The sequence below is a fragment of the Bos javanicus genome, chromosome 11 (genome assembly GCF_032452875.1).
Source record: "Bos javanicus breed banteng chromosome 11, ARS-OSU_banteng_1.0, whole genome shotgun sequence".
In the NCBI taxonomy this organism is placed as follows: Eukaryota; Metazoa; Chordata; class Mammalia; order Artiodactyla; family Bovidae; genus Bos; species Bos javanicus.
This window is the reverse complement of record NC_083878.1, coordinates 87,379,934-87,395,160: the sequence shown is the minus strand read 5'-3', so window position 1 is coordinate 87,395,160 and position 15,227 is coordinate 87,379,934. Positions and strand designations below refer to the sequence as shown.

At 37.9% G+C, this 15,227-nt stretch overlaps 1 protein-coding gene across 2 annotated transcripts in view; it reads left to right on the top strand.

The window, feature by feature from the left end:
* Positions 1-15,227, top strand: part of TAF1B (TATA-box binding protein associated factor, RNA polymerase I subunit B) — a 55,313-nt gene extending 40,086 nt beyond the window's left edge. For both annotated transcript variants that reach the window (XM_061433338.1, XM_061433339.1), the window contains 7 exons: positions 1,156-1,303; positions 4,845-5,022; positions 5,571-5,617; positions 6,387-6,477; positions 10,718-10,788; positions 11,309-11,531; positions 14,790-15,227. In XM_061433338.1, the coding sequence (XP_061289322.1) occupies positions 1,156-1,303; positions 4,845-5,022; positions 5,571-5,617; positions 6,387-6,477; positions 10,718-10,788; positions 11,309-11,531; positions 14,790-14,994 (963 nt within the window). In that variant the 3' untranslated portion in view covers positions 14,995-15,227. The remainder of the gene's footprint in view (positions 1-1,155; positions 1,304-4,844; positions 5,023-5,570; positions 5,618-6,386; positions 6,478-10,717; positions 10,789-11,308; positions 11,532-14,789) is intronic.

The window sequence follows — 15,227 nt, the reverse complement described above, 5'->3', positions numbered from 1 at the left end:
TCTTGCCTGGCAAATCCCATGGATGGAGGAGCCTGGTAGCTGCAATCCATGAGGTTGCTAAGAGTCGGACACGACTGAGCGACTTCACTTTCACTTTTCACTTTCATGCATTGGAGAAGGAAATGGCAACCCACTCCAGTGTTCTTGCCTGGAGAATCCCAGGGACAGGAGAGCCAGTTGGGCTGCCGTCTATGGGGTCGCACAGAGTCGGCCACGACTGAAGCGACTTAGCAGCAGCAACCATGTCAGAAATGTTAGTTTTTCTGAAATCCCATAGATCTTTAAAAAAAAATCTTAGTTGTAGCACTCAACAGCTATCTTATCCTATAGTTATTTTTGAACACTGACCTCCTTTTCTAGAGTATATATTCCTTGAAGAGATCACTTTATTCATCTTTATATTTCCCGAAGTATCTTACATAGAATAGACTCTAAATTTAATATTTTTATGTGAATGGATAAGTAAATGAGGAAAAATTATATGTAGTATCAATGAGAAGAATGTTTAGAAATTGCAGAAATATAAATAGCATACCAAATTAACTACAAGGCTGCTCTTAAAATGAACAGAATTAATTTATTAATATTGGCTCATACATTTTCCCTAATTCTGTAAGATACTCTTTCTTATAGGCTAACATGTGAGAAAATAGAAAGCTGAATCACACGTTTCTAACTAATAGACTTAAGCCCTGGTGTCATCTCCAACATAGAAGCATGTGAATGTTATGTGACACTGAACTGAATCTGTTAGCTGTGAATTTGAAGGTTGGCGAGAGGGTGCTGGTTAGGGAAGGCGAGAGGGAAGTCCTGCTTTCCTGGGATTATGACAACATCATAATTCCAGTAGGATTGCAGCTTTATCCCAGATTCTTCCATGATTGGCAAGAAGTAATGGTTTCACTATATCATGGGTAAGGCCAGTAAGAATTGTTTGAGCCAGATAGAATTTTAGTGGCTTTTTAATTTATCACTATTACTGTTTAAAACAGCTCAGTGAGGATATTTGGGGTTTATGGGTGTTTCTACTTAATGTTTTTAATCTATACTCCAAGTTTTATTCAGTGAATACATGTTATTTTTAAAATCAGAAAGTAGTTTTAAAAATAATTTATGTTGCAAAAATTGCTACTTTGACTATCTCTTTCATTCCAGTCTTGGCCTAACTATGAAGTTATCTTTAAAAAAATAATTGAAGTTGCCACATTTTTAGATTTGCCACGTTTTCCAGACATAACTGAAAACTGCTATCTTCATCCAAACATCTTGTGTATGAAATACTTGATGGAGGTCAATCTCCCTGGTAAGTGTGAGGTATATATGGTGAGTAAGCCTTGACTTATTGAATTATTATGAAAAATGTATTGAATCCCCTCAATCAGAGACTATTAGAGTCACCTGACAGGGTCCACAGTAACATGAAGGTTAATTTCAAAATTCTTTCTTAAAATGTTTTGGACCATTTAAAATGGTTAAAAGGACACTCTTCAGAAGTAATGAGTTCTATTTTGGATGAAAGGGATAAGCTTGAGAGATAATGTTTGGTTTTTGCTGAATACAAGTAACACATGATTCAGTATGTATTATTAATTACTTAGGAACCTCCGCCAAAAAAGGGCAGCACTCCTCCATTCATGAAGCATAATTATTAAAGAATTCTAATTTTTAAAATCCCAGAAGTTAATCTACAGTGATATTTTTATTGTTTAGTAACATATTGCTGTTTCCAGTCCCTAAAGCAAATGGAAATGAAGGTCTGGTAGGATGCAAAGGCAGCCTCACTAGCCCTTCTTCACAATACACCAAGACACAGGTCACCCCAGCGGAATTCGCCGATGGAATCTATTCCTGAATTTCTTGCTAAACTAGAAATGTGAGAAATGCAGGGTTTCTATTCTTAACAGAAAATACAAACATGGCGTGACTATATTATTGCTTATGCAATATAAAAAAATGTGATTGAATATATTTTTAATAGGAAAGGAAAAGACATGTTGTATGAAAAAAACAATATACAAAGCTGCACATATAATTTTAGCTATAAAAATAAACATAAATTGGAGTAACATATATACACAAATGTAAATATTAAGTCTTATAAAATATTTTTTAAAGAGGAAAAAATACACTTCTCAAAATGTATCATTTATTAAGCTAAGGAATGTATGTCTCTTACTGTAACTTCAGAAGTCACTGGTTCTTTGATTAAGATTCCAGAATTTGGGAAGTCTGATTGCTGCACTTTAGCAAGTTACATATATTGGTTTATTGTTTTGGATTTTGGTTTTTTGATTTACTTTTGGAGTGGTTTTTTTCAAAATATGGCAAGTTCCTGTGTTCTGTTATATACTCCAAAATCCTAAGCTCATAATGGGGAACACTAAGATATGGAAAGAATGCAAGGAATTTCCAAAATATAACTGGCTCAGGCTGGGTTATGGCAAGTGTTTAGCTCACGTAGTTGCTATTGGACAGAAATGATGGTGGCAGTGTTTTCTGACCAGTGTGTGTAACTTAGTAGTATTTCTCACCCAACTCTTCCTGAAAGTAACAAGTAGAATTAAAACCACTATAATATACAGAGAGAGACTGCTATCATCTGACGTTTTAAAGTGCTGTTTTAGAGACCATTTTAAAAAGAGCCAGGTTAGAGAAATTTTACTTCTCACAAAGTGTTCAATAGAAATAATTTGGAATATAGATAAAAAACTATACACAAGTGTTATTGACCTTATTTTTAATACTGAGAAATCAGAAATAAATATCCAACGGAAAGGTAATGTTTAAGTAAATATTTTGTATATTAAGTGGAACCGTGTGCATCTTTTAAAATCATGTTTGTGAAGAGTATATAAAAGCATGGGAAATGTTTATGTCATAATAGAAAAGGAAATAGGCCAAATTATAAATTATATATAATATAATCATAGCTATATAGTTAAAATATTCGTGAAAATATTGGAAATAAATTTACCCAAATATTGAAGTGCTATGTCTAAATTATAGTAATGCATTTTTTCCTTCTTTGCACTTTATGTATCTTATAAATGTCCTATACTGAGTTTGTATTACGTAATAGTGGGAGGAAACAGTAAACAAAATAGATCTACAAACTAAGATGTGGTGGTCCCTTCACCTTAGAAATTACATTCTAAAATGTGACATTGATTGGCCTCCTACCCATGAGATTATAAGAAGACTTCTAGAGTATTGCCATTTTCAAAGCTGAAAGTTTGCACTCTACAGTTCTCTTGTGCTGTTGATCAAAAAGAAGAGATCTGTGTACTTGGCCCTTTTTCAAAGAGAGGTTTTTGGGTTCCCAGAAAACTAAAGGTGGTTTTAAGCATGCTGGGGCAACGAATGCCCCTCCTCAGTGCCTTTATGTATGACAATGTCGTCTCTGGAACTGAGCAAAAAGCAGCTTCCAGCAAGCATGTCACACACACACACCCTTGCTGAGTAAGCACTGCCTCTTTTGTGGCTCTGACTGAACTCCAAATACATCCCTTAGTTTTGTCCCTCATCCTGGGACTGAGAAGCCGGCCAGAGAGAATTCCTGGCAGCTTTCATAATCATGTCTGTTTAATTTGTGGGGAACCCTGTAGAGTTTCCAAAGTGCCTTCATCTGTATTACCTCATCTGTGAAGGTGGAAAGGGAGGACGGGTAGGTGTGCTCATCTCAGATGAAACGTAGGCAAGCTGAGTGACGCCTGGCTGCTTGACGGCCGAGGCCTCACATAGTACTCCAGGTCCCATAATACTCCAGGTCAGAATCTTCGTTTTTCTCTCCTGTCCTGGCTCCCTTCCTCATAATTTCTTCCATTTGCTTTTTATTACTATGTACTTTTAGTATAAGAGAAGCAATTCAAGATATTAATTTTAAATAAATAGGGGAGACATTTTTCAAGAAATACCATTTTTATAGTAATACATTCTATATATAATACTATATAGAGAGACATGTATGTACTGTATGTAATATTATTTGTACTGTTATAAAAGTATTGTATATTACATTAAGAGAATAGAATCAATAGAACATAATGACTGACAGTATATAGGAAATGCAATACAACTTATTATGCTCTTGTAAAGAACAACTGTTCTACTTGAATTTAATCAAAACATAGGTACTTCAGTTAGTAAGTAAAGAAATTTGCTTAGTAATTCAGAGTTTTCAAAGTATAATTCACTTGTCCTGTCTTTTATGTCCTATGTTTATCCTCACCATAACCCACTTTTACAAATGAAGAAACTGAGGTTGAGTGGCTCTAGTCCGGAGTCACAAAGCTCATGATCAGAAGGCCTAAATATATAGGCTGTAGGTGTTCTGGCTCCAAGTCCCAAGTTACTCAGCCTTGAATAACAGATGAGTCTGTGCTGAGCGTGTAATTTCTTTGGGAAAGCAGTGCAGCGGGCGGGATGCACACTGGAAGGCCAGGCGCCCTAGCTTCCCGAGTGAGTACATATTAGAGAAGCCCTTGGTCTTACAGGAAAGTTAGTTTCAGGTAAATGCAAATTGCTGTAGAAACACAGACCAGGAGTGTGGATGAAGCAATAGAAGATGGATGTGTGCCTGTATATTTGGTGCCAAGATATGTGCCATAGATAGCAGGCATTTTGGGAAGTCAGAATAGGAGAAGATAAACCTTGCCAGGATTCGACCATTTGTTTTTCTATACACATTTCATTTTTTGGTTTATTTATACACAAAATGGTATACCTCAGAGTTCTGGCATAGTATCATATTTTAAGATAAAGCTTATCTCATGGATGTATACATTAGTATCGTCTCATTAATCAAAGAATTTAATTTCACATTTTTCTGTTTTGTTCTTCAACAGATGAAATGCATAATGTAACCTGCCTAGTGGTAAAATCGACTGGAATAGGAGAAGTGGATTTTCTAAGATTTGATCCTATAGCTAAAAAGGCAAAAACTGTTAAATATGATGTGCAAGCTGTAGCTGTCATTGTAGTGGCATTGAAACTGCTCTTTTTATTGGATGACAATTTAGAATGGTAAGTGTGTGTACTCTTAGGAGGAAAAAATTGTATGATTTTCCCCTACTAATTCAGAGTAAGGGATTCTATATCCTTTACTCAGTAGAAAGTAGAGACTGTCAGTTGTTACAGAACACTGACTCGTAGCAGCAGTTACTCCTTACCTGATGTTTTGGCTCAGGTATTTGTCAGAGATTTCATTCTCCTTTAGAAAGTTGTTTGGATCGTGTTTTCTTCCATTTTTAGGAAGATACACATGTGTCTCTTTCTCCTGAGTTTTAAATCATCATACACAAATTCTAAAGAGTCACTTAGCACTTCATCTGTGTACCTTTTGGTTTCTGGCACTATGTATCCTCAAAGATTATTTTGGAAAGTGAAAGAATCTTAAAATGCCAACAAAGAGTGGCAGTGTCTTTTTCCCTATTTAAGTGCTTGCTTCTGCATTAAAAGTTGGCATCAGTTTCAAGTACTGTTCTATACTTTTCTTTCGGAAGAATTCAAAATTTAACTGTCTTCAAATGAATGATTTCCAAATAAATTGATTTGTTTATTTGTGTCTCCAGGTCTCTGTCTAATATTGCCAAGAAATATAATGAAAAGAACAAAGAAGGTACTTTTTTTGTTTTTAGTCAATCAAGTGATTGTAAAAGGTGAATTAAAAGATGCAATAAATATAGAGAAGAAGAAACTTGTACCTTGTATCAGACTGTTTATATGTATAATTATCTAATATATCTTCTATTCTCAAGGAGGTAATAGTCAAATCTAGGATAAACAGACATGTAAAAAGATGGTTTCAATATGTGGAATCTAGAAAAATAGTAAAGATCTTATTTGCAAAGCAAAAATAGAAACACAGCTGTAGAGAAGAAACGTATGATTACCAAAGGGGAAAAGGCAGGGGGATGGGGTGAATTGGGAGATTGGTATTGACATATATCTACACTACTATGTATAAAATAGATCACTAATGAGAACCTACTGTAGAGCTGCGGGAGCTCTGCTCAGTGCTCTGTGGTGACTTTAATTGGAAGAAAGTCCAAAAAAGGGGGATATATGTGTATGTATGGCTGATTCAGTTTGCTGTACAACAGAAACTGACACCACAGTGTAAAGCAGCTATATTCCAATTTTTTTTTTTTAAGGTAGTTTTGGTGTAATAAAGGGCCACAGTATAGGTGAGAGCTCAGAATGGAAGGGAGTGACAGCAGATTGCTCAGGAGTCATACTAGAGCGTGGACATAGTCAGTCCCTCCATAATTTCCAAGGGCTGGCATATACATGTTTAGTCAGATCAGTGAGTAGAGACTCAAATGAGCAACATGTGTTATAATAATGTGACATATTTGGTTAATAATCATGGATTTCATTTCTTTCAGATAAACCATGGTTTGATTTCAGAAAATGGTACCAAGTTATGAAGAAAGCTATTGATGAGAAAAAACAAAAGTGGGAGGAAGCCAGGGCAAAGTATGTTACCTCTTCTAGCTTTAGATTCACCGACTTTATTTTTCAAGTCTATTGCTTTACATATGAAAGCTCGAGTTTCATCAGTTCAGACTCACCAGCATTATGACCCTTTTTTCTAGAATTAACCCCTCTGTCTAAACTTTTTAAAATATTTCTATTAACTATTAGTGAGTGAGTGAAAGTCGCTCAGTTATGTCCGACTTTTTGCAACCCCATGGGCCGTATAGTCCCTGGAATTCTCCAGGCCAGAATACTGGAGTGGGTAACCTTTTCCTTCTCCAGGGGATCTTCCCAAACCAGGAATCAAACCGGGGTCTCCTGCTTTGCAGGCAGATTCTTTACCAACTGAGCTATCAGGGAAGCCCTATAATGTCCTTTTAGGGGCGTCCCTGGTGATCCAGTGGTTAAGACTCCACACTGCCAACGTGAGGGAGGCAGGGTCCATCCGTGGTCAGGGAACTAAGATACCACATGCCACACGGTGTGGCCAGAAGATTTAAAAAATAGTAATATTAGTGTCCTCCTCCTGATCCAGAATCCAGTCCAGGGAGCTGTATTGTACCCAGTACTCGTCTTTTCGTAATCTGCATGACTCTTCTCTGCGTTTCTGGTATTCCTCCCTCTTTCGTTTCCCACAGTGGCTCAGTTCCCATCTGCGCTTCCCACTATTACAGAAGACTGCAGACGTCAGCCTGTGTCGTCTATAACTGGACTGTTCCTCCAGAATAAAGTTCCCTATAAAAATCCAAACAAAGCAAAGCAGAAAGAGAGTAGCATGTTTCAGTCAGTCTCACTGTTTGACCTGGAGCTTTCCTCCTCACGTAGGTCCATTGTTGTTGTTTAGTCGCTAAGTTGTGTCCAACTCTTCGTGACCCCCATGGACTGCAGCACGCCAGATTCCTCTGTCCATGGGGTTTCCCAGGCAAGAATACTGGAGTGGGTTGCTGTTTCCTTCTCTAGGGGATCTTCCCGACCCAGGGATCAAATCCGCATCTCCTGAATTGGCAGGCGGTTCTTTACCACTGAGCAACAGGGAAGCCCACCCAGGTCCACCGTGGCAGAGTAGAAAGAGCATAGCATTAGAGACAGTGCAGGGGTGAATCCTGATTGTTTAAAACCAGCTGTTTAACTGCGGCCTCAGTGCACTGAAATGTAGTCAGCTCATAAATTTTCAGAGATACTGTGTTATGTAGTAGAGGGTACATTGCTATAGGTTTCTGATTTGAACGGGTTTTATATCTGTTCTTGGAACTTTGAGTCTCTGTGAAACTTTGAAGAAAAGGTTAACATTTCTGTAGTTTATGTCATTTTGCAACAGTACTCATTTGCTCAAGTCATTTTATATCCCCTGAGAAAAATCAAGATTCCTCAAATTAGTTAAAATGATAACTCCAGTTTCTTCATCAGTAAGGTAAGGCTAATAATGCCTCCTTGATATTCTTAATCAAGAACTAAATTTCAGTGTTTGCAGATAGAATTAGATTATTTCTCCCCTGAATTTAAGAGAGCTTTTAAATCGAGAAACAGACTTCTGGGGATGAATAAAGTGCTGTGGGAGAGAGGATCCTTGCTGAAGAGGGGAGGAGATGGGCAGTTTCTTCCTGTTCAGGTTGGACAGATAGTGAGGGTGAGCTTCTGGCAGCTGTGGGCACCCGGGGAACGGAGGCCTTCCTCTTTTCTGTTGGAGAAGGAATGTCTTTAGTCATTGGCTCTCAGCAGGCACAAGAGTAGCAGCGAGAACATAGGCTGTCCTGAGTTCTTAGGTAATCTTGGAGAACCAGCCATCGGACCTTTCTTTTCTGGTGCCGCTGGGGTGGTCCCGGCCAGTACTGAAAGGCTAGGTATTCAGAGGCCATGCCACTTGGGCATCTCAGGGTTGAACAGGTGCCCATTCGTGAACCCAAACCAGGCACCAACTTACACTTCAGACATACCTGTTAGAGCCCAGATTCTTCCTGCAGTGCCTCAGTCAGCTGTGCATCAAAAGGCTCACTGACTTGTAGCTACTTTAAGGGAGAATTTAGTGACCAAAGAACGTATGTCTAGTTTCAAAGTGGCATTTTCCAGATGGACACCAGGCCTCTGGGAAGAGCTTGTCCAGGGGATCTGTTACCAAGATCCTTCGTAGAGTCTGTGCTTTGGGATGACTGAGATGACTTCTAAGTCACTGCTGACTGCTCTGTGGGCACAGGGCTCCCATGTATGCCCGTCACCTGTTCTGCCCTTCCCCATCTCTGTTGTTGACATAAATTTCTAATTTTTCTCTCTATTCTTCTAGACATCATCTTCCATATTGTCAGGTAAAAGTTGTTAAAGTATTTTCTACAGCACAGCATAGGTCTCTCTATGCATGGGATTGTGAGCAACACTAGTAAACTGTAGTTGAAAACCTAAAAATAGCTTTAGAGAGTGCTTTGACTGCCAGTTTTCATGGAGGAAAATTTAAAAGCATGTGCAGATCTTTGCAGCCTTTTAAGTTAGGCAAAAATTTTCTCAGATATGATACCAAAGCCATGATCCATAAAGGAAAAAAAAAAGACAAGTTAGACTTCATCAAAAGAAAGAACTTCTCTTCTAAAAATACTGTTAAGAAAAGCTACAGGCTAGGAGAAAATATGTTCAAATCACATATCTGATAGAAGGTTTATATCCAGAATATATGATTTGTATCCAATATATGGTTTGTATCCAGAATTATTTTCGTATAATAAGAAAACAACTCAGTTTTTTAAATGGGCCAAAAGTAAGTTCACACAGAAACCTATATATGAATATATAGAGATCTGTATACTTCATTCACAAGAAAACGAATGAAACCTTGTGGCCCAAAACTGGCAACAACCCAGATGCCCTTCAGGTGGTAATGGGTAAACTGTAGCATATCTGTAAAATGAAACACTCTTCAGTACTAGAAAGGAACAGACTTCTGATACATCCAGAAATATGAATGAATCATAAATACATTATGCTAATGAAAGACTCAAAAGGTTACATACGGTCTAATTTCATTTATATGATTTTCTGGAAAAGGCTAAGCTGTAAGAATAGAGAAACAGATTGGTGATTGAGACCAAGTTTAACTGAGGATCAGGGGAGGAGTTGACCTTCAAGAGGCAAGGGAGATTTGAGAGTATGGAACTGTTCATGGTGGTGATTATACAACTGTATGTGTTTGTCTAAACTAGTGCAGCTATACACTGAACAGGGTTGGTTTTACTACATGTGAATTATACCTTAATATACAGCAGTGGGGAACCAAATCTCGAGGGAAGACTGGACAGACAGAGCATATAGGACCTTGTGGCTTCCTGGAGAAAAGCCACCTTGTGGCTTCCTGGCTTCGTGCTGGGCCTCTATTGTTTGTAGTTTTGAAAAGAGGTAAACAAAGTAAAGTAAATGCTTAAAGAAGGACTGTCTGACGAGTGTTAATCATTTTGATGGCCCACCTTTCCCACCTTCTGGGCGTATAACCTCAAGGAAGTGATAACACCTCCTTGACTGCAGCGTAACTGCTGCCTGTATGGCATTTACTATAAATGCATAAGGAAATCTGTCTAGATGAGGCAGTCACAAGGCGTTTTTAATAGTGGGTTTATCTAGGGAGTGGGATTAAACTGTTTAGGGAACTTCTTTATTATTAAGAGATTTTTTTACCTTGAATATATTGTCACTTTTATTATTTGATAAATAACAAAAAGGTGTTTGAAAGAATCACAAATGGCAAGCTCTCTGAATATTTAAATGTGGTATGATTTAGTTCACATATAATTTTCAGGAAGACCATAACCTATTCACCGTGATTACACCTCTGCATTAGAAGGCAGGCACTTACTGTTCACTTTGCACAAGTTATCAGCGTCAGAAGTACCACTACCTTATCTGCAGCAGAAGGGTGTTTGGCCAAAGACAAGGAGGAACAGTTTCTTAGGTGGCCTCACTGTATGAGAACAGGCGACATGGGAATTTTATGATGATGGTATAATCAATCATTTCTTCGTGATCTTATGGCATCTGGGAGGTTTTGTGTGGAACTTATCCTTCCATTGACTTCCTGCCTCCTGCAGTGCCACCCTCTTACGTCTAAGTCATGAGTGCTGTAGAGACACGTGTCAGCAGGTCATTCTAAGAAGTATTATATGAGTATCAGGAATTTCAGATAGTGCCATTGAGAAACTTCTCTGAAGTGTGTTGAGGCCCATTTCATCTCCATCCTGCTCTAAATGCGTCTTTATCTTGGCAGGTTTCTGTGGAAAGGTGAAAAGCCACTCTACTACTCAGCCATTGACAGGCCGGTAGTGTATAAAAGAAGAGGTGAGTGGGGTTTCGTCTCGTTAACACCAAGTAACAGCCCAGCTGTAGAAAAGCTAAGTGTTTTAAATTGAAAAGTGAATGCATAAGTCCTTTTCTCAGTTGTTTAACAAGTGTCCCATTGCACATCCAGAGAAACGTCCTTCTCTGTAGGAAATGTCCATAGAAATCTATTTCAGGAACATTGCAATATTCAAACAGAACTTAAGTTCTTGCCAAAATCTTAAATGCTATATACATCTATACTCTCAGAACTCTTTATTTGGAGAACTGCTTTTTTTGGTTTTTGGTGTTTTTTTGTGTGTGGTAAAATACACATAACATAAAACTTACCTTTTAGCCTTTTCAAGTAGTTCCTCGCCATCCCTCTTCCAGTGTCAGTTTCCCCTAGTTATGCTCTTATATCACCATGGAGCGTTTGTCAAAACTACTAAACCAGCGTTGGTGCGTTACTATCAAGTAAACTACAGACCTCGTCATTTAACGTGAGTTTTTATTTCATTTCTTTTCCCTTCATTTCCAGAAATGGTGGTGAGTCTTCAGAAACAGTTTAGCACACTGGTGGATTCAGCACCAAACGTTGAAAAAAAAAAGCCTTCAAGTTTTCAGTTCAACTGGACTGAAGAGGACAGCGAGAGGCCTTGTTTCCATGGGCATAGCCTCCAGGGAGTCCTGCAGCAGAAAGGCCAGTCCCTGACAACCAAGAATTCCCTCTACTGGCTGAGTACGCAGAAGTTCTGTAAAAGGTATGCAATGCTCTTAGAAATAATGGGATAAAAACCACCCTGAAACCTCTGGTCTGGCCTGAAGCAGTAGTCTTTTCTCATTAAAAAAAAAAAAGGCCACCTATGATTTAAAGGAGTTGGTCATAATGAGAGGCAGATGGGTTATTGGTTGGACTTTAGAAGATGGTGAGCCACCCAGACCCACACATGGGACAGGAAGTTAGGACCTGATGCGTTAGTACCATCTGCTTTATCTGCCTGCAGTCGGTCCTCGGGGGTTAGTGGGGAACCTACACCTTTGTGCTCTTCACATGACACGATCAGTGCATTTTTGGATGTTTTTAATGGGTATAATCCTGTAACATAAGACAGTTAGTTACAAATGGACCTTGTTATAATCAGAGATGAAACAACCAAGACTTTTTTCTCTGCATGAGTTATAAGGCTAAGCAATACACTGTATGCATCAAGCATGGTTATCACCATGGTTTTATGTACCAAAATCGTCTGTCAAATTACCTTGCCTATTTAGTCCATAGCCTAAAACCACATAGTAAGCAAAAAAGGGTCCAGCTAACCAATAAAATGGCTACTGAGTCCGTAACTAACGTATATACACTCTTCTCAGGAGGCCCTTTAGTCCCTCACTCTGCTGGGAGGTGTGTGTCCATCAGGCTGAGTTGTCTGATTTCCAGATTCCTCGCCATCAGAAGATGCAGAGTAGGTGGGAGACTGAGAGGTATCTGCTGCTGAATGTCTTGACAGCAAATATAAGTGGTACCCGTTTGACAAACAATAGAGGAACCAGCCGCAGAAGCAGACAAAAGAACTCAAATTACAGTGGTCTGAAGTTCATTCATGACACACAATAGCTCCACAGGACTAAATAAACTTGACCCTGTATCTGCTTTAGCATGTCCCCAAATTATGTGCATTCTCTTTGGGTTTGTTTTTCTTACCTGTATTTTCTAGTATTTCCACAATAAAAGTGGACAACTTGTCACCATATAATTGTAAAGGCTTTTGAAAATAGGCTGAATGTTCTCTGATTAATAATAACCAAATAATATATAACTCAGTTTTAAAAGATGTCTATCCAAAATGGTTAAAATGAAATCTTTTGATCCTTAACAGAGCAGATCTTCAGCTATATGGAGAATTTTGTTATGCAGGAGGACTCAGTTTTGAGGGTTCAGAAGAGACAGGCATTGTACTGGGAAATAATTTTGAGAACACTCAGGCCTTGAGAACTAAGCAGAGAAAGGCTGTGAGAGCCCTTCAGATCATGAGGGTATTTATCCTTCTTGTCTGAGGCGGAGCTAACAATCTGGATGAATTTAAATGATTGTATGTTAAATTTGGTTTTATCACTTAAAACTTTAGGAAAATTTAAATTTTCCGAGTTTATGATAAGGGAAGTGAGTGAAGTGAAGTAGCTCAGTCATGTCCAACTCTTTGCGACCCCGTGGACTGTAGCCTACCAGGCTCTTCCCCCCATGGGATTCTCCAGGCAAGAGTACTGGAGTGGGTTGCCATTTCCTCCTTAAAAGATACTGTTGTTGATTCAACTTAGAAATAAAAAGTCCTACTGTACACCTTTTCTTATCTTTTTGTTGTAAAAATAAAACTTTCTTTATGGTCCCTAGGCAAGGGAAACAATATTTTTACCCTTTTTGTGATAATATTTTGTCTGAAAGAATCTTTCTTCATAGAGCTAAAATTAAAAATTAGAAAAGAAGAAAAGAGGGCACCTTATTTGTGAGAATTCATATAAATGGCTTATACTCTGTTTCCATTAAACTAATCAATGCACAAACATTTGAGGCTTTTAAATTTCCTACTAGTGAACATAGTTGGGTATTGGCTTTTTTGTATATTATTAAAATAGGCTTAAGATTTTAAGTGAAAATTTAAAAATCAGTTTTAAAGGAGTATAGGGAAAGTGAACATTTTTGAGCCCTTACTTTGTGCCAGCTATTGGATAAGTGCTTAATATATATTCTCATTCAATCCTCTTTTCCATCTTATGAGGTAGTTATTTTTTTCTGTTTTGCAGATGAAAGAACCAAGAGTAGTTATCCATAGTCACATCTGATGGGTGTCTGAGCTCTATGGTGCAAATGCAAGCATTCTTTCAGGAATTTAGGGCCATATTTGTTAACATAAATCATTGTCTAAATGCTTATACCATCTATATATTGTTCACTTGTTTAAAACTATTTATTATGGAAAACTTCAAGTATATTCAAAGGTAGAGAGCACAGTATAATTAACGCCCCCTACCCATAGTCACCCTCACATTAACAACTTTCCACGTGGCTAGACTTGTTTTCCCCATACCCTAGCCAGCTCACTGCTTTACCCCTCTACTCCCAGATTATTTGGAAGCAAGTCCCAAACTTCATAATTTTCTTAAAGCCAGAATACTATTAATCTGACATTAAAAACTAGTAGTAATTCCTTAATCTCATCAAACATGCAGTCAATGTCTAGATTTTCCTGATTGTCAACAGTAAGTTTTTAAATAACTCAGAATCCACATAAAGTCTTTACATTGCCGCTGGTAGAGATAACCCTTAAATGCTTTAGTTCATAAATTCCCCCTTTATCTCTTTTATTTCCCCCTTGCAGTTTACTTATTGAGTAATCCAGGTCATGTGTCCTGTACAATTTCCTGTAGTCTAGATTTTGCTGATTACGGCCCATGACACCTTTTAACGTGTTCCCCTTTCCCCCTGCTTCCACGTTGGTGTAGGCAGAGATTGGCAGAGTTACTTAGCAGTTTTCATTAGTGTTTTAGAGATTTGATCAGATTCAGGTTCTACTTATTACTTTAAAATAAGCAAAATTGCTTCATTAACTCTTCCTTCTATAATACAGAATTGCAACATACATTATTAAGCCTGGTATCCTATTTTGGTTGGGAGCTGGGGATTATTTTGCTGGTATGTTTTCAGTATGTCCAGAATCTCTCCCTGTGTGCTTTTGTTTGCCTTGACAGTGGTAAGAGGGGGGGCCCACCTGGAGTGGAGGAGGAGCTGTGAGAACTGGCTATGGACTACCTGTGTCCCACGCCTGATGGCCACAGACAGTGCTAACATTTTTTTCCTTTATAAAATGTAGGATTCCTTCCAGGTTGTTCGTTTCCTTCTAGCTCAGAGTACTATCTTAAGTCTAACCATATACAGTTTTTAGGTTATTTGGGGGATATTCAAGGGACCAGTGCATACCTTTCTAAATGGCTCTTTAAACATGGTGTCTTTTTTCTTCCCCTTCTAGCCATTGTAAGCATGTGACAACCTACGAAGAATCCAATTTTTCTCTGAGTTACCAGTTTATACTAAATCTCTTCTCCTTCTTGCTGAGAATAAAGACTTCCTTTCTCCATGAAGAAGTGAGCTTAATAGAAAAGAGACTTTTTAAAGCAAAATATAATAAAACAAACAAGAAATCTTCAAGATCCAGGAAAACAAGAAAATATTGAAAGAAATGAAGTGGAAACTTGCCAGGGAAAATATTTTAATAATGAAAGTAATGTCATTGTAATATAAAATTCTAGAGAATGGTGGAAAATAGAGTTTTATTGCGTACACGTACATACATACAAATACCTATATCAAACAAAAATGTATGTTGGAAAACAGGTGAAATTTATTTGAATTTATTTTTAAATTATGAATGTTCTCGTTAAAATGTTAAGTAAATGGTATCCAGGAA